This window comes from Calonectris borealis, chromosome 1 (assembly GCF_964195595.1).
Source record: "Calonectris borealis chromosome 1, bCalBor7.hap1.2, whole genome shotgun sequence".
In the NCBI taxonomy this organism is placed as follows: domain Eukaryota; kingdom Metazoa; phylum Chordata; class Aves; order Procellariiformes; family Procellariidae; genus Calonectris; species Calonectris borealis.
In genome coordinates, this window is record NC_134312.1 from 64,790,042 (window position 1) to 64,817,708 (window position 27,667).

Here is a 27,667-nt window from a genome sequence, read left to right on the forward strand (position 1 = left end):
CTCTCTGCTCTACACAAGCAAAAGGCAAGAGTAAAATCAGGACTTGATATTCAAGCTCCAGACGGTGCTTTCAGCCACTGCAGAATTTCTTAGGCTCCTGTAATTTTACCAAATACTGGAGGAATTGCTTTCAGACGGTGACACACCAGTGTGTGACCTGGTCTGGGACGCCCCCTCCCTCTCTGGTGCTTTATGAGAAGATTCACCAGAGACAAGAAATCACAGTGTCATGTGGAGTTTGCTGTTTGTCAGCATGAACCTCTAAAGGTGTCAGCCTTTGTAGAAGACAGGACTTCATTCCTCCTCTGATGAACCGTTCACCTGACTCTGAAGTTGTGGGATTTCTTATGAAGGAAGGCAGGCTGCAGTGCCAGCGGTGCACAGCTGGCACCTTTCTTTTGTGATTGTTTCTGTTTTAAATAACTATAAGAACACTTAAGAACTCTGATGGGGGGAATCCAGATAGATGGTCTGTCCTGACAAGAATAAATCGTGTGTCAGGATGTCCATTCTACAGCCCATCCTGAGGGACATGTTGACTAGCACAGACCACAGCTAGTTTGTGAAGCTTCCTGTCAGCATTTCCATATAGGCGAGTTCATACACGCTGGCAACCAAACACGTAACACTTCATCATACGATCAACAAACTCTAGAAGGTGATGGGATTTTCAGGTTTAGGAGAAGTTATGCATGTATCTTATAAACACCATCGCACCTCTTGTGATATGAAGGCTCACCTAAATCCTTCAGAGTGCCAGTTTCTCTTTTTGTGAGGGACTTCTACTGCTCTTTCTCTCAGCTTTGTAGTGTGTGTTTTAGTGTATGTGTTTTAGTGTATGTGTTTGTGACATGCATATTTCTGAGCCACTCTCTGGTGCAGAATACTTACATATAAATATAATCCACTGTTACTTTTGTTGAAGTGGGTTGTACTCATTGTGTTTGCGTTAGAGTAATCTTTAAACTGAAGACTGGGTTGCCACACGATTCAGTAAAAGGCACTCAGAGATTTTAACTGAGTCTCAGATAGACTAATATATATTCCTTTTCTTATCTCTCCATACCTGAAGCGGAAAGAAAAGATTAAAACCTCACCCTCTACTTGCCAAGCTCATCCAAAATACGGTCTTAAGCTGTGCGGAGAGAATCGTGAGAGCCAGAAGATGCCACTCAAAATCACCTGCATTAATACCCACTTGTTCATTGCAGCTGGGAGCTGCTAGGGCTGGCATTCGGTAAAATACACATCTGTCCAATTTTACATTTTGCCTCCGCTGTAGTTTTGGGGTGAGGTAAGAGAAGGGATGATGTCAGAGGAAGGTACCTCTGTGCTGCTGATTCTTTGTAAGAGAAGTCATTTAAACAAAGCTTAGTGAAATCTGGTAAATTGTGCTCTTGGGCTGTGTGCAGTTCTTGAACAATTTCCAATACATATATTTGTTTGGAAAAAGATGAAAAAGGAGTGATTTAGACTCTTTTCAAGTACAAATGTTTTTAATCCCACACTGTAAAGACAAATGAGAATAAATCTAGTGCAGGAGGGTATAGATCAAAGTGACCTGCAATGAAGGATTATGCTAAAGCATTTTGCTATCCTAGTCTATTTCTGTGTGTGGCGATACTATATTCTGACATTTGGTCCTAGAAATACAGAAATACATCTGTCATTTCCTTTTCGGTTTTCCCTTTTGTTGGGACATCTCAGGAAAGAACAACGCTATACCCAGGATGTCTTCTAAGCTGATATTCTGGATACAGACTTCAGGGTCCTTAGTCCCTATAGACCTTTCTCTATTGGGAGAAGAAAGGAGGAGAGGTAGGATGGACTATCTGAAAGACTATTTGCAGCAGTATTGCACTTTCTGATGGTCTGATAACAAGCACTGTAGTTAGATCTGGTAACAAATGCTTGAGAACAAGCAGTTCTGAAAGCAAAAGCAGTGCTGTGTGGTTAAAGGGCTGGCCAGAAAGCCTGATAATATAAATTCAATTATACGCTCCTCCACAAACTTTTCACGTAGCCATGGGCAGGTTGACTGTTCTCATCTTGTCTTGGTTTCCCCATCTTTCACAAGAGGCTCATATTTTCCTTGCTGTATGTGTTGTGAGGAAAGAAATCTCTAGTATTTTGGAAGTATTATTACACTTCTCTGTGGAAAAGAAGATAGCTATCAACAGGAAGGCTGAGCCCTTGCTTTAGAAATATGGCTTGCAATTTCAAGGAAAAGGACAGATCAGAAGTCAAAAAGGCGTATTGAAATTTTCAAGAAGCAACGCTGATTCAGAACATGTTATGTTTGCAGCTGCTGGGGTGTGAAACTTCTTCCGTGATGTGACAACCAGCATGAATTACTTTATTGCTCATAACAAATACAGATGGACAGATATCAAGGTGAAATGAAGGGCAGGGGCATTTGCAAACTGACAGAGAGAACTTTCCACCACATGCTGCTTGGAAATAAATGGATCTTAATCAGCTCTTCTGCGTTTCTTTATCTTCAGAAATCCCTTAGAGTTAATATTCTCCAGCGGAAGACCAAAATGCTTTTAGGAAATGCATGTTGTTTTATGAGAATCTGTCTCTGTTTTAAGGAGGTTTTCTAAAATGCTAATGTTTCTTTTTTCATCACGATTCACAAAGCTTGTGGCTTTCAAATTTACCATTTCAGTTTAAGTCATGGGAATTGGATTACTTCATTCCCCGTCCCTTCTCCAATGTTATCAATCAAGAAATTTGTTGTTTCCAGCCTACATGAACATGATGCCTGTATTCCTTTCCTGATGATCCACATTGTTTTTCAGTCAAGATTAAGTTCCCTGCCTATTACATGCAGCAGTACCTGTAGCAGCGCTAGGCATGGAAAGTACTCCCAAGGGGAAGATATTCACACATAGCTTTTAGTCCGTTAATATAAAAAAGAAAATGGGATGAAGACGGTGTCTCTAAAACATGAGTGGAAAGATAATATTGCACTTTGACCCACAAGTGATGGTGGTATCTAAGTCCATGTAGTAAATCATTGAAACTACTGGTCATAGTAGGCAAGGCATTGAAACTCAACTTCTGTATTATAGGTCTTACAGAACAAGCAATGTAATACCTTCCTTACTTGCACCCTGTAGCTACATTTCTAAAGGTTTGGGTTACTAGATGGCGGAGAAGGGGGATTCATAGTACCCCTGCAATCTGTGCACAGTGTGAGGACTTGGGATGGGTATCCAGGAGAGGTTCAGCTGTAGAACCAGCTAAGCAGGGCACGAGTGAGCTAAGATAAGGTGTGTTTGCTGTTGCAGCTCCCACTTGGCTGCATAAGATTCAACAACGCATTTTGCTGGCATAGTCACTCCTTCAGTTGATTGGGATTGTCATACCACGATCCTGAGGTGCTGTAGTTACTCAGAGAGGTTTTCAAAGAGAGAAAGAGTGTAGAGAACCGTTCATTTCATAGTCTAAAAATAAATAAAAGCAATTTCAGCAAAATAAAAAAACAAACCCAGGATGTGCTCAAATGTCATGAAGTCTTGTTACATGACAAAGCATGAACCTTTTTACCTTTGCAGGATATATTCAGGAAACGTCTTATCAGTGCCAATCAAACTCAGACAAAACCCCATCAATTTGTTCTGATGAGCTATTGATTATTTATATGGCATCCCTTGCTCCTAAATTATCAGAAGGAATTTATACGTTGCCTCAAGTACACAATGCAAATCTTTGCTTTTCTGCTGTCCTTTCCGTGTTGAGCACCACACCAACAGAACAGTAATCATAAAAAGTACCACTAATAGGGGTTTATGTCCAGAGAATATAGGCTCCTGTTCCTTGGCCTACTCCTCACCGAATAGCCTGAGGGTAATGATTTGGTTACGTACATTAAGTACTTTCCCACAAAAGAATCACGTTGAATAGACTTGTTCCCAGTGCTGACCTCAGCTTCATGTGGGCTCTGACAGGTGAGGAGCTGTTGGACAAACGCAGGCTGTTTGTGAAACCAACTTTGCAACCCCTTTCCCAGCACTGCCATTTGCAAGGGCTGCCCTCGAGGAAGGTTATGGCAGGACAAAAGCCGAGATGGTTTGAATAGAAAAGAAAGTTTATATTTTATTTAGTTCAGATAAGCCCTAATGGATGGGCTTGTGGGGAGCAGATTTGCAACTGGCCTAAGCAATGGCAATCTTAAATGAGCCCACTGAACTTGCGAGAACTAAGATTTCATAAAGAATTTCGATTTGAATTTTTTCATATGTGGTATTAAGTGTCTGTCGGAGGTTAGCTTTCTGTTTTTTTCAAGAGATAATGTAAGCCCAATGGAATTTGCTGTGTTGTTAGAAAGGGAATTTCAGGTTCCATCAGGAAGAGAGGTCAAGTGAAACAAGCCTCCAAATTGGGCCTAGAAATCTTGGTCCTGCTACTTTAACTATTCTGTTCAATGACAAAACTCACACTGATTTTAATGGGGTAAAAACCATTCCTTAAATTGGTATATAGGATGTGGGGATGCTTGTGATCCCCTCTGGGACCTATGAAAACTGTCTCCATCAGCTAGTTATTGGGGTAGGTCTAAGGAGTTACCAACAACTTGCAGCTGAATAAAGCTATTTAAATTCAGCTCATTAAAAGCAGGTTGTTAGGGTATGTTTCCATTAGGACGAGCAAGTGCTGTTACCCAGAGTCAGCAGTCACAAGTTAAAATGGAAGGGTTTTGTAGAGCTGACACAGGCAGCTGTGCAGCGCTTCGGAGAGACGTGTTGTGCTGTTATTGAAGATGACATAGGAAACAGTAAACATTTTATGTTTTTATCTATCTTTCAAACTGATCCCAGGCCTTCACGGACTGAAAAGTAGGAAGACACTCTGCCATCAAAGATGCTTACTAACATTTACTGCTTGTTTTAGAAAGCACTCTGAGAAATTCCCAGGGAACAGACACTAGCGTTGCCTGTGGGAAGTAGGAGTTTCCTGGTTTTTTCTGCACCAGACCTCCTTGAACATATTCAAATGCTTTGTGGGGAGTTTTTGTTTGGTTTTTTGGTGGGACAGTCACAAAACCTAAGATAAATACACGAATTTTAAGATGTGTATCTTGTTAAAAGGGCCCTGGTCACTGGTGGGCTGAAGGCCTGGTAATCTTGATGTTGTCAGAGGGACTTCTTGCAGAAACCAGTGACAATCTACAGGAACCAGTTGTAGTTTCAAGGGAGGGGTTGCGTTCTGCAACTCAATCTTGCATAAGAATTGCTATAATGAACACAGCCCTGAGTAAACTGCCTTCCACTGAATCATTCTGTCCCAATACACCTATAGACCTTGTGGACACTTAGCGTTTTGGATAAGGAGTTTTATAAATCTCTGATGATGCTAATTTATCACTGTTCACAAGTTCCACTGAATCTGCACTGCTGGTATTGGTGGTCCTTTTGATCCACTGTGGGAAAAGGGGTAAAAAATAACAGAAACTGAGAAACGGTCAAAGGCCAGCCAAGGAGAAAAGCTGCCACAGAGACTGATGGATGATTCACAGTTTTCAAATCTTCCTCCCCCTGTCATAAGCATTCCGATTCTTGAAAGAAAGTGAAATCATTGCTATGCAAAAAAAAAACCTGTTTCAAGAAGGAAACAAATGTTTGGAGAGCTGACTTGGCTGGAATTTTCCCTGCACATATACTCTTGACATATCAGTGCTTAAACTTTCTATGCGTGCATGGCGGGGAACAGGGAACAATCAAATGTTAGTGAAGATGCCCCCATCTGTTCCATTATTTGAGGGTGTAAAGATGCTCTTTAACTCTTAGTCCTTGATATCTTGGTTGCCAGGTGGTCTCCCTGCCCAGATTTCACATCAAAAACAGCTGTGAAGATTTTTTTTTCCCAGCACATGCAGGAGGAGGGATCCCAGTAGTCCCATCATTTTTGCAGAAGGCAAATATGTGATATAGCCAGGTTTTAATTTAAGGGTTCCTTACATTAGGACTTGGGGATCTTTTTCCTTTTTTATGAAATAAATACAGGTCAACGCCATGCACCCATATCAGATGTAGTACTCAGTCCCCACTTGTAGAGCACAAAATGTTTCACTCCAGCCCCCTGCCCTCCTCCTACTCTCAGTGCTCCCTGGAGCACTCAAAAACGTCCTCACCAAAAATCATCTGACCAGGTCACCATCAAGATACAAGAGAGGGCAATAAAGTGTCCTATGCCCCAGCCGTGTATCTGCAGTGCATTTATTATCTCTGACACCAGAATATCTGCGTGCCTCACCATCCGGGAGGTACCGACTTTCACACATACCACTGCTGGACAGCAAGGCACTATGGCCCAGCTTACACACGGGAAGCCACGGCCCAGAGGGGCTCAGTGACTTGCCCAAGATCACACAGGGGGTCAGAACCGAGGTGAATCCCCCGTCATGTCTGCGCTGGAGCAAAGCATAGAGACCGCTTTGTGTATCAGTTTGAGCAGGTACATCCACTGGATGCAGTGGAGTAATGGATGGAGTTGAGAAGGCAGGATTTAAACAGACGTTGTGCTAGCACCCAGAGACTAGAGCTATCAGGCACAGTGTTGCACTGAGGCCATTTTACAACTTCAAATTCCTGAGCAAATTGTCACAAGTCACTTGGGTGCATCTGCACTGAGCTTCATTGTGTGGTGAAATGGTCACCTGCTCTCTCTCCCCAGCTCAAGCTAGTATCTTAATTTATGGATTGTCCTCCCTCTGAACCATCCTTACTCAAATCATCCCGTGCCAACGCACACCGAAGACCTTGCAGATCGGTAGCTTTTTGGATCAAAACTGTTATGAACCTCTGATGATGCTAATTTATCACTGTTCACATGCATGTTGTTTTTCTGTCTTCCTCACTGCAGATCTGCGCAGGATGACAGCTGGCTTCATGGGCATGGCTGTGGCCATCATCCTCTTTGGATGGATTATCGGGGTGCTGGGGTGCTGTTGGGATCGAGGCCTTATGCAGTATGTGGCGGGGCTTCTCTTCCTCATGGGAGGTAAGGATGTTGGTGTTTGAAGAAATGTGTTTATCTTGTGGTTTTCATGTTCCCTCTTTCCACACATTCCTCCTTTTCTAAGTCACTGAAAACATGTTTTCAGAGTTGTTATAGGTGATCTGGACTTGGTTTCATCCCGAGCTCTTTCTAGTGTACATCAAGGATAACCCAACCATAGTTACATGTTACTTCTATCACCAAACAGTGTCTGTAAGTCACAGGACTGGAAATGGCCTTCTGATTTGTTTACTTGCTCTATTGTTGCAAGTAACACTGTCACCCTTAAACTTAATAAGCTTAATAACCTTAGTAATAAAAATCTGAAGATTATGCAGATGTTATTCCCACCACTATCCTATTTCATAATGGGTCACTTTACTTTGATAACTATAAACTGTGCTCAAAGTTTTAACCTATATTTATTCCTCGTCAGTTGTTCTTGAGTCAAATGTAACCTTTAGTTTATGTGTCTTTTTTCTTTCTCTGATGTACCTATGAAGAACAATGGTATCCTCTGTTTTCCTTTTCCCACTCTACATATGCTATTTCTTGTAGACTTTTCTCTGTAAGACCAGTTATCAATCCAGCAGCTCTTTCTGCCCCCTGTTCTTGTTTGTACTTGCCTTTCTCAAATATTGATGGGAAGGACCATTCCCAAACAAGGAGTGATCAATGCCTTGTATAAGTGACGTGAAGGTTCCCTTTCTCTGCTGGAAATCCCTTGTCTGAAGTATTTTGTGGTTGTATTTGCCTTTTTCATGCTGCGTCACACTGGAGACCCAGTCATCCTTCAGCTGGATAATACGTCCAGGCCTTTCTCCTCCTTTGTAATTTCCTGCTGATGATCTCCCAATTTACAGCAGAGATTTTGTTTATTACTCCCCAGGGACATGCCCTGGCACTCTGTGCTTTTGAGCTTCTTCCCATTTCTACTACACCACCCCTCAAGGTCACCCAACATTTCCCGTGTAATGTTCCAGCCTTTCTTACTACAGATGCCATCCAACTTTCTGTCATCAGCAGGTTTCGTGGCACACAGTTCCTTGAAATGAAGGGTGTGAGAGTCAAGTCCCAAACACAGCGCTGGGTGAATGTCTCAAAGTGAACAGCGCTACTTCTGTTCTCTCTTCTTTTCTCTGCTGGTGGTTTTTGCTTGGCTGGGGTTTTGCCCCCCCAGGCAGATCATCACTTCAATGCATTTGGTCGCCTATTCGTCTGTACTGTGGTACGACACAGCTAAGCGTGTGAAATACAGGAAAGCTTCTGTAGTCCCAGAAGAGGAGTTAAGTGCTCGAGTAACAAGCATTTATGTTCCAGTGCTGTTGGTGCTGGTGACATAGACATTAGCTCTCTCTCTCTAGCCCACAAACACATTTGAAGTCTGCGAGTACCTTGTGCAAGCACACACTGGTCTATGTGTGGATGTCTGTAAATGGTTTGTTGTGGGTGTCAATACTTTATGGGCAATGGGTCTGCCAAATTAGCTTGGTGTTTCTTATGTAATTAAAAGCTTAGTTTGCACGGGGGGCTATTTTGCTCTAATATGCTCAGATATCTGTGTGGTATTTAACTTACTACAGCACGACATTCAGATTAAAACATTAGGACTATACTAAATAAATACAGAAAACTTAAATTTATTAGAAACTAGCTAAGTCTTGTTTACTAATTGGATATTATCACTATATATGGGAGAGTTTCCAGTGCAGCTGCAGGGATTACTTATTGGCTTGATGTTATTTGTTTGTCAGTGGTTTGAAAGATGGCTGATAAAAGTTTTCAGGTGAAACAAGACTCAGTGTAACCATGCATAATGGGATGGGTCACTCATAGCTTACAAAGCCATCTTTTGGTATGCTCAAACAATATGCCTTTCAGTGGAGACAGATCCAAGGTCATGCAACTGGGAACATGAAGTGTCAGTCATCCTCGCAGAATGAGAGGCTGTCTCTCAGAAAGCAGCAGCTCTGAAAAGGTCTCTGGGATCACGGTTGCTGGGATCATCCTGCTGCACAGGAGATCTCAGTGGAATGCAGCTGCTAAATGTGCCAGTTTTGATGGGAATATGCAATAGGAGCATGAGGTGGCGTTATCCCTGGGCAAAGCAAAGCTATTTCTGGACATCCTAATCTGGTGTCCATGCTAAAGAAGGACGTGGAAAGATTGGTAGAGTTTTGCAGAAGAGCTACAAGAATGACTCAAGGTCTGAAAACCAAGAAAAACACAACATGCCACAAAAAAACAATTGCTTGAAACTGTTTAACAGAAGGTTTATAATTGACTTGAACACAGTGTGGAAGTACCTATTCAAGGAGAAGCCATCTGATAGTAGCTTGCTCTTTGACTGCATAGACAAAATAATAACAAGAATCTGAAACTAATAGAAATGAGAGGCACCAGATTATTTTATCTGCCAAATTCTGTCAAGATGTGTGATATTTTTAATAAAGATGTGTTGGGAGGAGATCAAACTTATTTTCTGCTCCAGCGTAGACATGTGGATCAGGGTTACAAAAGGTTACTCTCTCTCCTGTTCTGCACAAATCAGTGGCAACTGCTATACCTTTCCTGATTTCTTTTTACAGCAAACGTGCATAAAGTAACATTTACAAACTGAAGCAGTCAGTTAATAAAATACACAACTAGAGCTATCTAATCTAAAAGTCAGTAGCTATCAATGTTTTCAGATTGTGTCATATGTTACATAGTCATTCCTTCTACAGCCAACGAATCTTTTAATTTGAACCTTTTTATTGCTGGACGGAGCTTGAATCCAAAGCTGTTACTTCTCTCATAACGTAAATGCTGTCAACATATCATCCTATTGGTCCTCAAAATGCATGGAGCCGGAGTGCCTCTTAGTTTTGCCTAACTTTTTCTCTGGTTCAATAATGGGAAAAAGGCTTATGACATCTGACCTCATTGCAGGTGACAGGAGACTGTGTAAAAGTGGTAGCTATGTAATCAACCTGAAATCTAACTTTCCCATCCATTTGCAACGCCACTTGTCTTGGCTATGTTTGTAGCATTTGCTCTGTTTTAATTTCTAGACAAATAGCTCTTCTGTAATGCTTAAACATCTCTGGCTTACCATATCTATGGGTTTTGTCCTTTAATGCCCATAATTCTTTGAACAGGAAATCTCAATGGAGCACTGGGAAATGTGCTGTGATAATCTAACAAGACCAGATGTGGTTTCCTTGGACCTCTGGTTCTTTATTATATTTACTGAACAGTCTTCTTGCTAGCCCATGTGGCAGTGTCTAATAAGGACTTTCTTTAGTGTACTTGATCTAATTTCTCAAGCAAATTGCTGAAATAAGTCATTTGTGAAATGCAGGCCGTTATCTGGTATTAGCTCATCTGGAATCCAGGTCATGTAAACTGTGATTTAGAGTGTGTTTTTCACTGTTATTCAGCATGTTTTGTAACAAGTTAGAAATTATTAATAATTCATCTTTCCTGTTTAGTCCAAATGTATCTGGATCGACAGCAATTACGGGTCTCTTACAGCTTCTGAAGTTCTTTTGCATAATTTTCTGTATTTATTGTAGAATTTGTACTTGGACTCCTTATCTTGAACGACAGCACTTGCCTGACCACAGCAGGATTTTTTTCCCTCATCTTGTACGGAGCCAGATGGATACTGCAAATTGCGTTTAGTATTTTTGACCTCATTTTGCATGATGGTACTGTTGCATAGCCTCCTGTACCCAGAGTTGCACTATCTGTTGTAGTTTCATTTCAGTATTGTCAGTATGATTTTATCCTGCAAGGTGGGAGAGCTTCTCTTTTTGAGAGTTTCTCCATTTGGAATTGTGCTCTTAAGTTGCACTAAGACTAGTTCATTTTATGCATCTTATTTGAGACTGTTTAATTCTATTACAGAAGCGGGTCATACTCAAATTATACATTACTCTAAGCACATCCTCTTGCAGCTTCTTGCATTTTCTCTACATGCAAATTATTGAAAATCTGTGCACCACTAAAAGCTCCATACTGGGCATGTTGTCCAGTAATTTTGTAATTTTATAATAATTTCTGGAACCTTAGAAGCATCTGTAACACTCCTTTCAAATGTCAGTCTTGTGGCAACTTGATGCTTTCATGCTCATCAAGTACCTAGTAGTAGTCTAAAAGGAATTCAGTTAAACATCTACCTGAGGAAATGCATATGGGGCATTTTATACGTTGTGTTTTGACCAAAGTATGTTTACTTGCACCAAAACCACATTTTTGCTTTTTGAAGTCTAGACGTGACCTCCTCAACAGTTCCCAGGAAGTAGTGCTCACATTTTCTGGCTTTGAAAAGTTACTTTTAATGTATCAAATCCTTGAACTGTTTGGTTTTATTATCATGGCAAACCTGTCAATTCATTCGGTTGGTGTCTTTACTCCCTCAACAGTAGCTAATATTAATGCCAGGTCAAGGTCAAATTTCAGTTTTACTTCCAGCTCCAAGGAGTTGGAATGCTATGAATTTGCACACTGGCAACTCTACCAAGGCAAATTCCTGTACCTTCAGGAATCCCTCCTTTCAGTTCTTCATCAAGTTGTTTAAGAATATTTCCCGTATCATGATAAGCAGACAAGCTATATATCCATCTAACTATTCTTTTTTCCACCTGCTCTCCAGCGCATTCATTCATAGATTTTCTTGTTTCAGCATCTCAGGTTCTGCTAGGTTGATTGTCCTTCCACAACCACGCAAACCCAACCTCACCATATCTTCTGTTATTGTACTTGGCTTTATAAAATCAGCTTTTAAAGACAATCTCTGATAGCCTGTTGTTTTCCCAGTTCAGCTCTGATTTCATTTCAGTCAGCTGTTTTGAAACATCACGTGGCTTGCTTTATTTCTAGTTTTAAGGGCAGGGCTGACTTTGTACCTACGTGCTCCAAAACCCTCTTCCTCCTCATCAGTGCCTGCCACGTGGAAAGTGGGGTGGCAGGGCTGCCCCATGGTGGCACGCTCTGGTGTTCCAGCAGTGGTTGCAGCCTCCCCTTCCCTCCTTGGTGCACCTCCCTGCTGAACTGCTGTCCCTCGTCCCAACTGGAAATAAAAAATGGCACTTCCAATACCTCGTTCAGGTACTTGCTTCAGCACAAAATTATCCCTGGCCAAATTACATCCCTGGCCAAAGCTACATCACTTGCCTTTGTCAATGTATTAAAAGACCCACAAAGAATGACATTTTATCATCCTTATCAGAGCTCTGTCCTTCAGCTGCACATTCATGTATTTTCCTTTTGTAAGTCTGTAATTTGTATTGAGAACGCATTTCAGTGAAATAGTTACGGGTTTTACTGCATGCCTAACAAGGCAGCCCTTCAGGGAGAGACTTCTGTGTTGTCTTATTTTGTTCCAAATTTACTGCAAATAAATGCAATAAATCATCTCTGCACTTGTTTACTGTTTTACCTGCTCTCTTCACTCTTATCTGGTCTCTGCCAGTTTTGTCTTGTCACATGCACTTTAGGATCACTTTAGGGTTTTTTCCCCATTTGCTAACAATTTCCTTAGAGAAGCATATAATTTTACTAGCCTTGCAAATATTCATTATTCTTTGCAAAGTCAAGTGTGTTTCTTGCTGTAACCTTGCTTTGAGCCAATTATAAATTTTACCATTAATAATTCAGTCTCTAATTAGTCTATTTGGAAATTATTCCAGCTGCTAAATGCCCTTATTCATGTGATTTAGCTTCACCATGCAGATCTGTAATAAAATGATCTGTAGTCTCACATAGCAGCTCATTTCTTGTCTTTGCCTAGTGACATTTTTGCATGAAATACTGGGCTTGGGGCTTTGCTTGGGAGTCTGAAATTCCCTTTTTTACTGGCACTGAAAGGCCTGAAAGTCTTGCTGTACACATACAGCAGTGCTATGGAGTTTTTCCTCTCTGATTTTCTGTCCTAGCATTTGCTTTCAGAAACATCAGGAATTTCTTTCATCCTCTCCTCCTCCCTCCTCTTCAATGATGATCTGCCAATCTGGGGGATTCGAGCGCCATTTTCCAGCTCCACTTCTGCCAGCTTCTCTTCTGCCACTGATTCGGGTTTCTTCTGACCCACCTAAGAGTGCTGCGGAGACATTGCTCTTTGCAGCCCGTCCATCCTCACAGGACTTAGGTCAGGGTTACAAAAGCTTCAAACCTTTTCCCGCAGCAGAGGTGAACACCTATTCTTTCCACTGCTGGCTGCTGCGGCAGAGATAAGCAGGCAGGAAAGATATGTGAGAGGGAAGAAAAAATAAAGTTATGCAGGTGTACTGGCACAATTTAATGCTTTATTTCAGATACGCAAGAAAGGACATTTATTAAAGAAATAAAGAACAACCCACTTACGAATGTATGCATGCATTCTGCTGTTGTATTCTAATCCAGGGAGAAACAACCTTTTATAAATAATTTCCATCCTTCTCAGAAATATTTCCAAAATATTCCTTCCCTCAGTCCAGGGGTAAGTCAACAAACTGCTTTATTAGCCCCACAGCCAGAGGATGGACTGACCATTTACACCGAGCCACCTTCTCTTGCCCCAGCCATGCCACACTTCACGTGGGTCTGTCGCAAGGCGCTGGGGAGACAAGGACGCGCTCAGGGGTTTGTGCCAATGTGTGTGCTAGAGCCCAGCAGCTGGGCTACTCGCCCTGTCCAGGAGCTGGCGGCCAGGCTGATACTGAGGGACGCAAACCCCATCAGAAAGGGGGACTTCAGAACAGGGCTTGGGAGCCCACGCAGCACAGTTGTCAGTACAGATGTGCTGCACACTTCTGTATCCTCTTTCACTCCCTGCCTCCACGGAGAGCCTTGTCTTCAAAATCCCCAAGCCTGTGTGCTGTGCTTTCTTCGCCTGTGCTGTGCATGTGTTAGTAGATGACAACTGAGGCATCTGTGTATTTGCAGCCATGGATCGTTACCAGCTGTTGAGTCATTTGCGTCCCAAATTTAACTCACTGTACTTTGAAAATAGCACATAGCAGTAGAAAATAAGAGTGTTTATCCTACACAACTGTGGTCCTGCCATCTCAAAATAATAATTCCGCTGCTGAATATTTTAAGAAACAAAAATGGAGCAATTTAATACAGCAAGCGTAAGGCAAAGCTCTGTGATAGACATCTCCTAGGCAGTTATAAAGTACCTTCATAGCAGCTGCCAAGAGGAGGCAAAGAGAAAGGTAAACAAAAAGAGAAAGTAAAAGACATTCTTTGGAGTTCATCTGGAAATACAATGGGTCTCACAGGGCACCTAGGATTTCTATTTCTCACTAATGATCAAGGTCTCTACCCATTCTTCAGGATGTTCACTTGTGGTGACATGATCAATCACAACACTGAAGGCTGAAGCTATTTTCTGTGACCATATTTGTTTTTTTCTTTTCCACAACATTATTCGTTGAAAATCCAGTTTCATGTGCTTCTTTCCCGAAAGGAATAGCTTTAGAAAGTTTACATAAATTTTTTTTTTCTATATGGAAAGGCAAGTGCAAATGCACACATATGTGCACAGTTGTATGCATATTGAGCTTAAGCAACATCATGTGATTGTTACTAAAACAGAGGTATACAGTAAGTGACTGCAATCTGAGCAGTGAAGCTTGGCATAAATACGGTTTTCACAAAGGCATAATACCTTTTGCTAGTTTGAAAAGTATTTATAATCCAAAAAAAGTTATATCACTGGAAAAAATGAGATGCCAAGCATGTTTTAATCCTGTGGGAGATACTAAATTAATGATCATAGAATCATAGAATAGTTTGGGTTGGAAGGGACCTTTCAAGGTCAACTAGTGCAAGCGCCGCTACAATGAGCTGGGACATCTTCAACCAGCTCAGGTTGCTCAGAGCCCCGTCCAACCTGATCTTGAATGTTTCCAGGGATGGGGCATCTACCACCTCTCTGGGCAACCTGTGCCAATGTTTTACCACCCTTGCTGTAAAAAATGTCTTCCTTATATCTAGCCTAAATCAACCTTCTTTCAGTTTAAAACCATTCCCCCTTGTCCTGTTGCAAGAGGCCCTGCTAAAAAGTTTGTCCCCATCTTTCTTATAAGCCCCCTTTAAGTACTGATAGGCTGCAATAAGGTCTGCCCGGAGCCTTCTCTTCTCCAGGCTGAACAACCCCAAGTCTCTCAGCCTTTCTTGATGGGAGAGGTGTTCCATCCCCCTGATCGTTTTCGTGGCCCTCCTCTGGACCCGCTCCAACAGGTCCATGTCTTTCCTGTGCTGAGGACTCCAGAGCTGGACGCAGTACTCCAGGTGGGGTCTCACCAGAGCGGAGTAGAGGGGCAGAATCACCTCCTTCGACCTGCTGGATAACTGCAGAGGAACTAGAATTCAGCAAAACTCCTTGCAGACCATTGTAAGAACTTATTTATGTGGATTGACCTCCAGATGGAGACAAAGTCTGGTTTATATCAAGAGATGCCATAAATTTGTTATGAAAATCTTTGAAACAAGCCTCAGAGGGACAAGGTCAGTCCCCCTTCTGCCATGCCTCCCGCACCACATGTGTACGCTCTTCTTCCTACTTGTGCTTTTGGTTAAATTTTGCATTACGCTCTAAAGTGATTTAAGACCTTGAATTGGAATGAACTTGAGTTAATGTACAGCGTTAATAGGTTTTAAATGTTTAAACCTCTCTAAGGCTCTTGATTGTTTAAAACCATCAAACACATTACAGGGGTGTTGGGGAAGGCAGAAAAGGAGCTGATTAAGGTCTTTATGGACCTGTGATGAGACCCAGAGCTCGGAGCAGCCGTGCAGGCTTTGTGCCTCAGTGCGTATCAGGCAGTAACGTAACAAGGCCAAGCGCTGCATATTCAGGTGATATGAGTTAGCTTGTTTTTAAAAATGGACTTTTTCCTCAATTTCAGGATTTGTCAGTCCCTCTTTTCAAACACCTCTCTTCTGCACAGTTTGTGGTATCCCTTGTAGACAGGGTTGCAAGTCATGATCTCTGGTCCTGTTTTTAGGGTATGCTTCTGGGTCCTAAAGGGTGACACTTCTTTTCTTATGTATTTCAAAACACTGATGGATAATGTCCAGTCCACATAGGTGGATAGGGCTGGAGGTGCTTCTTCGTCCTGACTGACTAACCATTAGTAATCACCCTTTAGAAATTAGTATCACTTTCTGTTTGAATGTTATCTAATTTCCTATTTTTGCTCCAAAAAGAAACATTTAGGAAATCATCCATGTCAACATACATCCCCTTCACCATGTTTTGGGGTCTTAATATGATGTCAGGGTGGCCTGTTTAGTGTTTCCAAGCTAGGAAACAGTTGTTCAGCTGACGGCATGACAAGGCTCACCATACATTATGCTTAAAAGGCAGAGCTGGGGTAGCATGTTACGTCTTTACTTCTAGTACTTCTCAGTGCTTACTGGTGCACTGAGAAAACAGTTTGCATTTATTTATTAATGCTGGCACCAATTTTGAAAACAAAATAGGAGACTTTCTGGAAATATGAATTTCACCTACTTTTACTGTACAGGCTTCTGTGCATCACTGCGTACCTGCCATTGACGTGCTCTTTTATAATTTCGTGTTATAATGGTCCTCAAGGGGAATCATAACACCCACGTTTGCATCCCCTACAGCATAAGTTTGAAAGCAGAGTTATGTCCTCCTTCTCACAGAATACTATTTTCATTAGATGCCATTTTTTGCAATACCTCAGGAATTTAGCTGATTCTTTAGGTCAATACTGACAGATCTAGCCCTGAAAAGCAGGGACCTACGAGTTAATACCTCCATAAGAGAATGGAGGTGGTTTTTTTCAAATCAATAATACAGCTGTACTGCAGGGTGTAGTCATTTAGAGGTGGTTTTGTTTTTTTCCTGGAAGGAACAGCACAACGAGAAAATTCATTGTCAACTCCACAGCATTTGATTTCCATGGAAACATTATCAGCTGACTTCAAAGCCAACCTTCAGCTATGCTGGATTTCTTTTCCTGTGGCTCATTTCTGATGCTCCTAGATGTGCACTTGCACACTGGGGGAGAAATACCAACACGAGCAATTCGGGCAACCTTGTAGCTGATCACAGAAGAGCACTGACATTTAGGAGAAGGAGAGGAAAGGCTTTGTGATGAGGTGCAGATATCTCATGGTCTGGAGCAAAAGACAGGGCAAGTAGTGTATGTGCATCTACAAACTCATTGTTTTTCAGTCTAAACTCAAATCGGTCTCCCTGAACTTGGCATACAGTAAATTAAGGAGTCAGCTCACTCTGGCTTTTCAGCAAAAAGAATTATTCATATTCCTCTGTGTGTTCATTGTAAGTCAGTTATACTGACTTGTAATTTCTCCCTCACCAGGTCGGGAGGTACTGACGGAAATATCAGTACCTTCTAGACTTACGAGAACAGAAAACGGAGAGTAATCTATGAAGGGCATGCAAACTAGTTTGCTTCTCAAGGATGTCAGTAGGTCTTTGGGGGGCTGACAGAGGTGAATTAAAGTAGAAGCAAAGTAGGGGAGACAGATTCGATAGAAATACAAAAGACTTTCCCGCCTGCAAAACAAGTTATGTCTATTTCAAAATTCTGTGGTTGTTCCTTATACCTTAATAATGTCACCAGGTCTTTGATCTGTTACTAGCTTCTGAATTCCAATGGCAAGAGGCATCAAGGCCAAAGGAAGACAATGAAAACAAAACTAGCATTTATTATTGGGTTGGTTTTTATAAAAAAAATGTTTGCTGAGTTGTTTGCATACCTGGCATCAAAGAGGAAAGACTGCACATGCAACAGAAGGAAGAGTAATACTGTTATGATTTGCTAGACAGGATGAATTCTTTACAGAGAGAAAGCAGAGCAAATTTCTGTGTGTGGCAGATCTTGTTAAATGCAGAGGCTGAAGCAAGGCTTAGATTCACCTTCTTCGCTCCTCAGGTTGTCAACTTAGAAAGACAACGTTCCCCTTGGACAAATCACTGCTACGCTTCCTTGGTCTAATGTGCCTGAACAGAGTCCAGCTGGCCACTGGAAATTCCATCTGGACCTGGCAGAAACTAGATGAGTGGGGCCTTCCCCGTTTCTGCCCAACCTGGCTCTTCCAAGGGTTACAGAGACGAGTCATGCCTACGTACTTGTGTGGGCTGCAGAGGCTTCAGAGGTATTTCCTCCGCAGCAGGAAAGAAGATTTCAGCATGTGACCCTTTAAGGCAGTACCGAAGGGGTCAGGGTAGTTTGTTGCTTGCAAGCATTCATGTGAGTGATGTAAACTGCATAGGGGTGGCCTGTGTCCAGTGGTCCTTGTTGACAAGACAATTATATCTTTTTTTGATTTCTGGCTATTATATCTCAATAACTGTATCACTTAGCACATACAGAAAGGATTTTCCTGTTCCTGGCAGGTCAGCTCAGGGAAACAGTAATAGAGCCCAGAGACTTTTGCAGCAAAGATCCTCAGTTCACGTTCAGTGCAAACAACTGGAAGTTGTACAACCAGAGAGTCCTTTGGTCACTTGAAAAAATGAATGGATAGGCTTCTCTCCAGCACCTGAAGGGGAAAATACCCAAATCAGGTAGCCACCACCATCACCCAGAGCTCCCAATGGCTTCTTTAGTAGTGCCTTCAGCAAAGAAAAGGATTAAAAAGGGATGCGAGTAAGTCTACCCTTTCAGCCCTGAAAGTATTTCCTCTAAGAGTATTTTTAGGGGCACACACAAGGCAACATGGAAGAAGGCTGCACTGAAGTTGTGCTGTGTCTGTTCTCCAGTCTCACTTGTCTTGAAGAACATGTGTCTGAAGACTTTTCAGCAGTTTAAGGTTTCCTACAAAAAAAGGATCCTACAAACCCTCTGAGGCTCCTTCTGAGAGAGGATCAATTTTTTGACGTTACGTGGAGAGAGGCAGAATGACCTGGTTGCTAAAAGACCAAATGCAATGTGGTGCGTGGATTCCCTGTGCTATGGGAGATGTCACGTGACAAGGCAAACCCAACCTGACCCCACAAGTTTCTCTTCAGCTCTGGCAAATTCTAGGCCGGGAAGCACTTGCCTGAGGCACAGTTTGATACTAAACTTACATGTCTTGTCATCTGGCAAATCTGAGATGTGACGGAGTCACTAGAGTTTGCTCAGATCTCCAGTGCCCCTTTCCATTTAATCCTTTAGCCTCTGCCTGGGACATCCCGGGAGGTCCATACTGCGGGGGATGAAACAGCCTCTGCCTGTTGCCAAGCATGGTGTTTGCCAGCACAGGGACGGGATAATTTCACTAACCTTTGATTAGGATGTCTCTTCATTCTGACATTAAGAGAGCTTCTTCCTTTCTGTCCCTTCTGCTCCCAGTAAAATACTGAATCACATCCCACTACTACAACTGGCACAATTTTTGCTGCCTCCTCTGTTGTGGCTGCAAGTTCATGAGCCGTTATGTTTGCTTAATGGCTGTAGTCAACTCACTTTATTATCATTAGGTTATTTTGGGTGGGTCATAGGAATCACCATTGCTAAAGTAATCAGAGGGTTATTCCCTTTTGATCAACTCCCCTATTTCTCCCTATCCCATTTTATCAAAACAATGTGCCTTTAGCTAAGCATTGTTGCTTTTGCCTTGTGTGTCAACTTGTAACTTCAGAGGGTGCTTGCTCATAGCTGGTGCTCAACGGCTGTGCTAGTACACAGCATGGGTGTCCACTCTTGGTGCAGTCCCATGCACTGCAGGATATGGCAGCAGAAAAGTCACCGTGTGCAAATCTGCAGGGTGCTATAATGTGCAATATAGACTGACTGTCAGTTGTACCAGCACGGCAAACTGGAGATCAGCCCTCAACTGCTGTAATATTGCTCTGTATACTATACTGATTTGCATGAGCCTAAGGGTGGTACCCGTTAAGTATTTGCAGTTGTGACAGAGGATACGCAGTCCTCTGATGCCATAAGGTATTTTGGGTTGCGCAGCGGCAATTCAATAGACAGGCACCGCTGCTGAAGTAACACGCAGCAGGTGTACAGCTCTGGTGGGGTACGGATGCTGCTGGTCCATTTTGAGGTAGGAGGCCAAAGGCCAAATGCAAACCGCATTCTGACAGTGGCTGTAATGCAATATCATAGCACTGCTATAGACCCCGCAGTTTACTCTGGTTCTTAGTATAAAATAAAAATGTATTAAGTTCCAACCCAGGTGGGTTTATGGTCTCACAAGGACACCACGCTGAATCTCCATCACCCAGTCAGACTTCGCCTTCCATCTCGGCTTTTTTTATACGGGCAATTTTCCAGTAAACCCCTTGCTATTCTGCAACCTATCGGTGATGCTGCAAGCTGCTTCTGCTGGAACAGTACATAATTAAGCAATAATTTATATTCTATGCGTGTATGCACAGAGCAATAAAGTGTTCTCAAGAGCTGCGTGCTGCTGAGGCGTTTAATCCGTGCACAGAAGGAGTTTACTGCAAAGCTGCTCCCTCCAAAAGGCTTTTGTCATCACTGTGTTGGGAGGGAATTCGGTTTATTCTTTAATAATTTCATTTGATTGTGATATAATTTAAATAGCTAATGGTACACACTCCACTTTAGGATCAGACCTCATTTTATTTGTTTGTTTGATGTACCTTGAAAATAGTAAAAGCTAGTAGGGCAGAGAGAAAGTAAAGATAATGTTGTTTCACTTGTGAGATTTTTTTCCCCTATAACCCTATAATAAAAAACTGATGATAATTAAATAAACAGCACTCCTTCCAAAGACATTAGTGGCCACAAATTGCCACCAATGGCAGCTACTGAAAATACTTTAAAAGGCAGAGATTCGCATTTATTTGAGAACTGCTTGGTTTCAGAGGACATCTTAAAATCCATACCTTTGTGTTTCTCTTTTTATCTACTGGTGTTTATAAGTAATACTTGACATTTCCATCTCTGCAAAAAACAGAAGGGGAAAAGAATCAAGGTTTTTTTGTTTGTTTACTTTGTACATCTGACGGCACAGTTAGTTCATGAGTCATTTCTGCCTGTTGTTGGGGGAAGGGAGAGGACGGGCATCGTTCTGTCAGATGTGGAAGAAATTTTTTCCAAATAGTAACAAAAATGATTTGTAGAGAGGGGGGTCTTAGAGCTGGGCTTAGTGCTCAGATCATTTTAATTACTGGCTTTTTGGATTTGGATTCAAATTGATGATGTCTTCTTCAGGTGAGGACATCCACCAAAGAGTATTTTTTCTTTTCTTTCCTTCTTTCCCTGAAAGCGTAGTGAGGTGGACTCCTATAAATTATGTTCTGGTGAGATAAGAAGTTTTTGCCCCTCCAGACATGGCAGAGTGAAGGACCACACAAATGACCCAGTACTTCTCCAAGCCAAGAGAAGTCGTTACCTGAAATTGCCTCCAACGGTGGTTTAAAGGAAAGGAGTGCCCATATGGGCAGCTCCTGTGTTGCGGGGCAGGGGATGGCACCGGCCGGCTGAAGGGGTGGACACGGCTACAGTCAGGCTCCTCACCCCTAATACCGGGGTCAGGGATGTTTAGATGAAGCTCCTGATAGTGGGGTCTGTTTGCGCACCAGCACCACGAAGGCTCACCTTCGTTTGCAGCGTATCTAAGAAAAGCAGCAGTTCTTGTCTCACAGAACACCACAGACCCTGTGAAATCCCTCAAGCTCTATCGCTCTGGAAGCCGAGCCTGCAGGCTCTGCAGGCAAAGGACGAGGATTCTGGCATGGTTCAGGTGAGCGCTAGCATCAGGCAAAATTCAAACATTTTTGGTATGGATGGTTTGAGCCTGCTTGTGTTTAAATCGGTTCGCTCACAAGCAGTTCTGCTCTCCCCTGGAGGTGAGGTTTGAAAACTGCAAATGGAGGCATTGCAGCCCCTCGCACAGCCGAGCTGATGGGAAAGAAAAGGGATGTTTACTGAAAAAAAAAAAATTCCTAGCAGCAGAGGCCCGCAGGTCTGCTTGATATAATCATGCTTAAAAACAGCTACAGCAAAGGGCTCTGACTCATAATCCTCACAAAATTAGGCTTTGACCAACAATGATATTGCCTTTCCCAGCCATCCCTCTCCTGACCATGTCTGCCCCTGCAGCAAGGATGGCAGGACCCGAATCTGTGCTGGTTTTCGCTGGATTAATTTTCTTCATTGTAGCTAGCATGGGGCTGTGTTTTGGATTTGTGCTGAAAACAGTGTTGACAACACAGGGATGTTTTAGTTACTGCTGAGCAGGGCTTACACAGGGTCAAGGCCTTTTCTGCTCCCCACCCCACCAGCGAGTGGGCTGGGGGTGCACAAGGAGCTGGGAGGGGACCCAGCTGGGACAGCTGACCCCAACTCACCAAAGGGATATTCCATACCATATGATGTCATGCTCAGCATATAAAGCTGGGGGAAGAAGAAGGAAGGGGGGGACATTCGGAGTGATGGCGTTTGTCTTCCCAAGTAACCGTCACTCACAATGGAGCCCTGCTGTCCTGGAGATGGCTGAACACCTGCCTGCCGATGGGAAGTAGTGAATGAATTCCTTGTTTTGCTTTGCTTGCACAAGTGGCTTTGCTTTCCCTATTAAACTGTCTTTATCTCAACCCACGAGTTTTCTCACTTTTACTCTTCTGATTCTCTCCCCCATCCCACCGGGGGGGAGTGAGTGAGCGGCTGTGTGGGGCTTAGTTGCCGGGTGGGGTTGAACAACGACATACACATATATAGCAAATAAGTTCATCTCTATCCTAAACAAACTTCCAGTCTAAATGGAGGAGACATTCTATACAATGTTTAACATTCTTCTTCCATAATATGTAAGAAGGAAAAGCACAAGATAGCCATGAGGTATTTAATAGCTCAGGTGCTCAAACCACTGTTGATCATCAGTCCGTTAGCAGGACAGGCACTGTCAAAACCAGCCCAAGAGGAAGGACGGCTGTCTGATGAGGAGTCAGAGTGGAGGTTTGACTACATGTCAAACAGCAGTTTCTGTGGCACAGACGTGGCTTTACAAGAAACTTCATCTCTCACCTGACTGAAGCATTTTGCAGTAACACATGAATTTCGTTTGTCAAAAATGCCGCTCTTGCCTTGTCTCATTCATTAATGTTTCGCCTAGGATGATAACGTGTAAATCCCAGCACAAAGAACTTTGCGCATTCTCCTCTTCCCAGCTGCTGAAGGAGATGGTCTTTATCTCCCCCGTCCAGCTCACATACCAGCACATCCCCGGTGAGCTCTTACTACTGCCTGTCATTCACGTTCTGTGTACCAGTGCCACAGCGCAAGTGCCAAGCCTTGGACCACCAGCCTTCAGGTCTGGTCTTCTGCTTGGGCCAGAGTTATGGGAAGTGTTTTTCACAAAGAAAGAAAAGTTTGTATTGCTACGGCTGCCCGGGGATCTGGGGCATTAGTGCACATGTAGGGGGGCACCTCACTGAGGGCAAGAACCTTCCAGGAAAGTGAATAGGGGTTCAATTTATTTTCTGGGGATAGAAAGAATCTCAGGGTTGGGGATACTCATGACTTGCTGCAATCCTGCTGCCTCTGAAGCACCGTGTCCATGGTGCAGGCAGTGTCATGGGCAGGAGCGACAGCCTCCCTCCTCCTGCCATCCCAGCAATGTGTCTTACCCAGACTAGCAGAGGATGTATTTCCAAGGGTAAGCTCAGTCTCTGCATCCCTTCCAACCATGACTCTTTCACTATGATGGCCAACAATTGTGCAATTTGCAAGGATGACCCTTTGTGTTATGATTGCCAATTCATGAGGAAAAGCTACCGAACAGTCCCGAGGTAGTAACCGTACTCAGTTTTCATCATTAACCCTCCTGGTGAGAGGCCAGATTAACTACAAGTGGGAACTTCCTTGCTCGGCTGAATACAAACAACACATAGGACTCGTATAATGGCCATAAAGATTCCCCTAGGTGGTATAAAATGGCATTTTTTGTGTCTGTAATGAATAGCACTAGGGAGGCTGATAAACCTGTGCCGTACAAGACATCCTGCAGAAGCACTGGGGGGTGACTGGCTGAGGACTGTGCTATGCATCCTCTAACGTTGTGCACAGCAGTCATTTTTTATCGTCGTGGGATTAGCGCATTCTCCAGTGAAGGGGCAGGACGGGGGCAGCCCTTTTTTACAGAAGTCTCATGCTCGTGATTTGCTTTATTCTCTCTTGTTGTTACTCATTCTTCTTTATTGTTTGTTTGTTATGGGGCAAGGTGGAGTGTCCAATATATTGGGCACTGTTCGAATACAAAGAGTAAGCAAAGCTCCTGACATTGAAGAGCTTGTAATCAGAATAGGCAAGACAAAGCGTGAAAGCACAGGGAATATTTTAAATCCAAAGTTATTTCCTTCTCTTTTGTACTTAGCAAATGCAGCTTCAGTCTGGCCGCACAGATTTTCCCACCCACCTCTCTTAACAATCTTATATTTCAAGAGAGCTGAAATTATCATGTTCTTGCTAGCAGAGAGAGGCCTTTCATGTCATTTTCTAACCACAGCCATTTGAAATGAGCCACACAGCTTGGTTCAGAGCACAGTGGCTCTGATGGATCCTTTTTTCCCTGATCCCACAATGTACTAGTCATGTTGACATGTCACACAGGGAACAACCGTGTTCTTGCCAGACACCTTCATGTTACTGGATAACCTAAGTGACACGGTAAAACACAGAAAGGAGTGTTTCTAATCAAACAACCTGATTTTTGAGTAAGGGATTTTGGGAGGGAGACCTCCCCATTTATCCTGCTCTGTGCTTTGAAGTAGCATAGTAGGACATTCCTGAAGACAGCTCCAGAGCCTGGGGTCTCACAAGGCTTTTGCAAAAGTCCAGAGCACTGACTGTTGACTAATTGGGTGCCGGTGAGAGGCAAGAAGGCCATTAAATAGGCATAGTACCTACTGCAACAGCTCGCTGGTCCTGGCTGATACCCTGTGGCACTATCATAACATGAGTACTTACAAATAACCTGGGCCATCTGGCAACTATATATTGCATTGGGGAGACACCCAAAGTTCCCGTATTCCCTGACCTTTACAACAGAGAGTATCTACAAGTGGCACTCCAAAACACAGTGGAGAAAAGACAGTCCAAATAGACAATGCAGGTGTCAGAAGAGGGAACAGAGAGAGGGCCGTGACAGTGGCTCACAGCAGGTCCATGATAGAGATTTGCCTGCAGATTCTAGACCTGTGTGATGTTCCTACTAAGAAAAGGAGGTGGGTATGGTGGAAATTCCACACATTTTTGGTGGTGTATATATGTTCCTACAAATGCCCCCAGTTTCTGAGCCTAATTCCAGACAAATTCACCACGTAATCTTACCTGTGTCTTCAGAGTAGGGAGTGTAAAATCCATTTCTTCAATGCAACTGCAACTGAAAAAACCAAAGCAACAGGGAAACAGCAGGAAAAGTGTTGCAGAAGAGAAGCAGGAGCAGGGGCAGGAAGGAGTAGAAGGAGGCAAGAGCACCAGAGGAAAGGAGCTTGACACTAAAACCAGGCTGGCTGTGAGTGCTTTGGAGGATTGTGCTGTCTTAGGGATGGGACCAGGAAGAGGAGGCGATTCCTCGCCAGCAGCTGCTAGTGAGCAGGCGCAGGACATGCTGCACAGGTAGCACACGTGGCATGCTACTGGTCTGCGCATGAACAGCGGGATGACACACGGGACTGACCACGCGTGTTACTATAGCACGCATCCCGGAGGTTGCCTTCTGTGCCCAGGGCTCTCCAGGCAATTCAGAGAGGCCCACATAGGGAGGAATTAGAGAGGAAAAAGAAACTACCAACTTTATGCTGACTTTAGTTGTTATGTCTTGAGACAGGCGCGTAGCGTCCGTAGCTATCCATTATTTCGTGTGTGGGTGGCAACTGTGACATTTCAGGAGCTCAGAGTTTAGCTTTGATGAAGCTGGAGGCCAAAGATCAAAATTAGACTCATCTGGGTGGGCTAAGGTTCAGCCTCATCTGATACGTGTGTCTTTCCATAACACTTACCACCTGACAGAGTTATGAAGCCAGTCCTCGCAGTGTTCTCAGGAAGAAATGAAATATTGCTGCAGAGATGGAAAACAAGAACAGGATATTCTGAAGATTTCCCCAACACTGCAGAGGGCATCTAGATTGGGATTGGAGTCATGCAGAGGGTAGAACCTGAATTTGATGAGGGATTTTAAGATTTTGACAGTAGTATTTAAAAGGGGAACGTATAATGAAAGATTTTAGATTTTGATATAAGAAAAGTCTGAAAAAAATCTCCCAAGTCATTTCAAATGTACGTTTCAACAGAGCCAGAGTATGTCAAGTGTTTTATAATATTTTCTTCTATAAAATCCTTCACTGAAAAATTGAAATAAAAAAAAATTTCAAGCTTTTTTTCCCCAAAAAAAGCATTGAAACGTGATGATTCATTCTGTATTTGTCTAAAGCAAAATTCCAGAAAAATCAATGGTTTCATGAAGCATTCTGGTTCCCAAGGGAGTATTCGTATCGAAAAAACTGTTCCTGTTGAAGTTTCTTGATACTGCTCTGTTCAGCATCAGATCAATATTCAAGGCTGTGGTGGCACTCAGTCCTCTCCCAGTGGAGCCGCTAGACTAAGCCACTTTCTGTACGAACATCTTCCCGTAGGTATTTCCTTACTGCTTGCTCCAGCTCTTCTCAGGTGACTTGGAAAGCGGTATGTCTATCACTCTTCTAACTTCTCTTTGTTTTTTTCCCCCCTCCTTCTCTCCTTCCCGCTCTCCTCCAGGAACCTTCTGCATCATTTCACTGTGCACGTGTGTGGCTGGAATCAACTTTGAGCTCTCCCGCTACCCCCGCTACCTGTACGGACTTCCCGACGACATCAGCCATGGCTATGGCTGGTCCATGTTCTGTGCGTGGGGGGGCCTGGGCCTCACTCTTATCTCTGGCTTCTTCTGCACTCTGGCCCCTTCTGTCCAACCTGTCCCCAGGACCAACTGCCCCAAATCTAGACCTGAGAATGGGACAGTGTGCTAAAACAAATAGCAAACAAATATACACACACACACGTGTATATATATATGTCTATGTATACCTATACATGCATATATATGTATATATAATTATATATATATATATAAAATCTCAAATTAATGCCAGTGCCAAGGTAGAGCTGAGTCCAACACGGCACTCACATGTCCACCGGACTCTGTGTTGCTTCGTTCTTTCTCACAACGATGGGAAAGCTTTTCTCTCACATGGCTCTTCTATCCAACTCTTAACTTCAGCATCATACCTTAGAGGTTGAATGAACATACAGTTGCACCTACCTGCTGCCATTTGGGAAGGGGAACAGGGGGTCCGTGGGGGGGATCTGGAAGCAGAATCTGTACAGGACATGGAGGGTGGCGTGGGGGGGGACAAAAAGCCTGTCCATTGCAGCCAGAAGGGAAAATGCAAACAGCAAGCAAAGGAACAAAGCAAGCATTTGAGCCACCTCTACAACGTACCTCCTCAAGGCCATTATCAGAAACCCACCCACTTTCTTTTTCTTTCTTAAAACAAAATGACAGAAGCCTGCCCTGTCATTGGTTTTGGGGTTTTTTTGGGTTTTTTGCTTAAAACACGGAAAGCAAAATGGACAGAACGTGTGGGGAAAAGCAGAAAAGCATTTCCTCTTTGCCTGCCAAACTTTAGAGAGAAGCAAACAAGTGAAAATAATAATAATAATAAACAGATCTAACAAAATAAAAACAG

The 27,667-nt window shown here is 43.1% G+C and overlaps 1 protein-coding gene across 1 annotated transcript in view; it reads left to right on the forward strand.

Moving 5' to 3' along the window:
* The window catches only part of TMEM178B (transmembrane protein 178B), a 250,221-nt gene extending 223,274 nt beyond the window's left edge, over window positions 1-26,947 (forward strand). The window contains exons 3-4 of the mRNA XM_075158197.1: window positions 6,871-7,008; window positions 26,697-26,947. Of these exons, the coding sequence (XP_075014298.1) occupies window positions 6,871-7,008; window positions 26,697-26,947 (389 nt within the window). The remainder of the gene's footprint in view (window positions 1-6,870; window positions 7,009-26,696) is intronic.
* The last annotated feature ends 720 nt before the right edge of the window (window positions 26,948-27,667 follow it).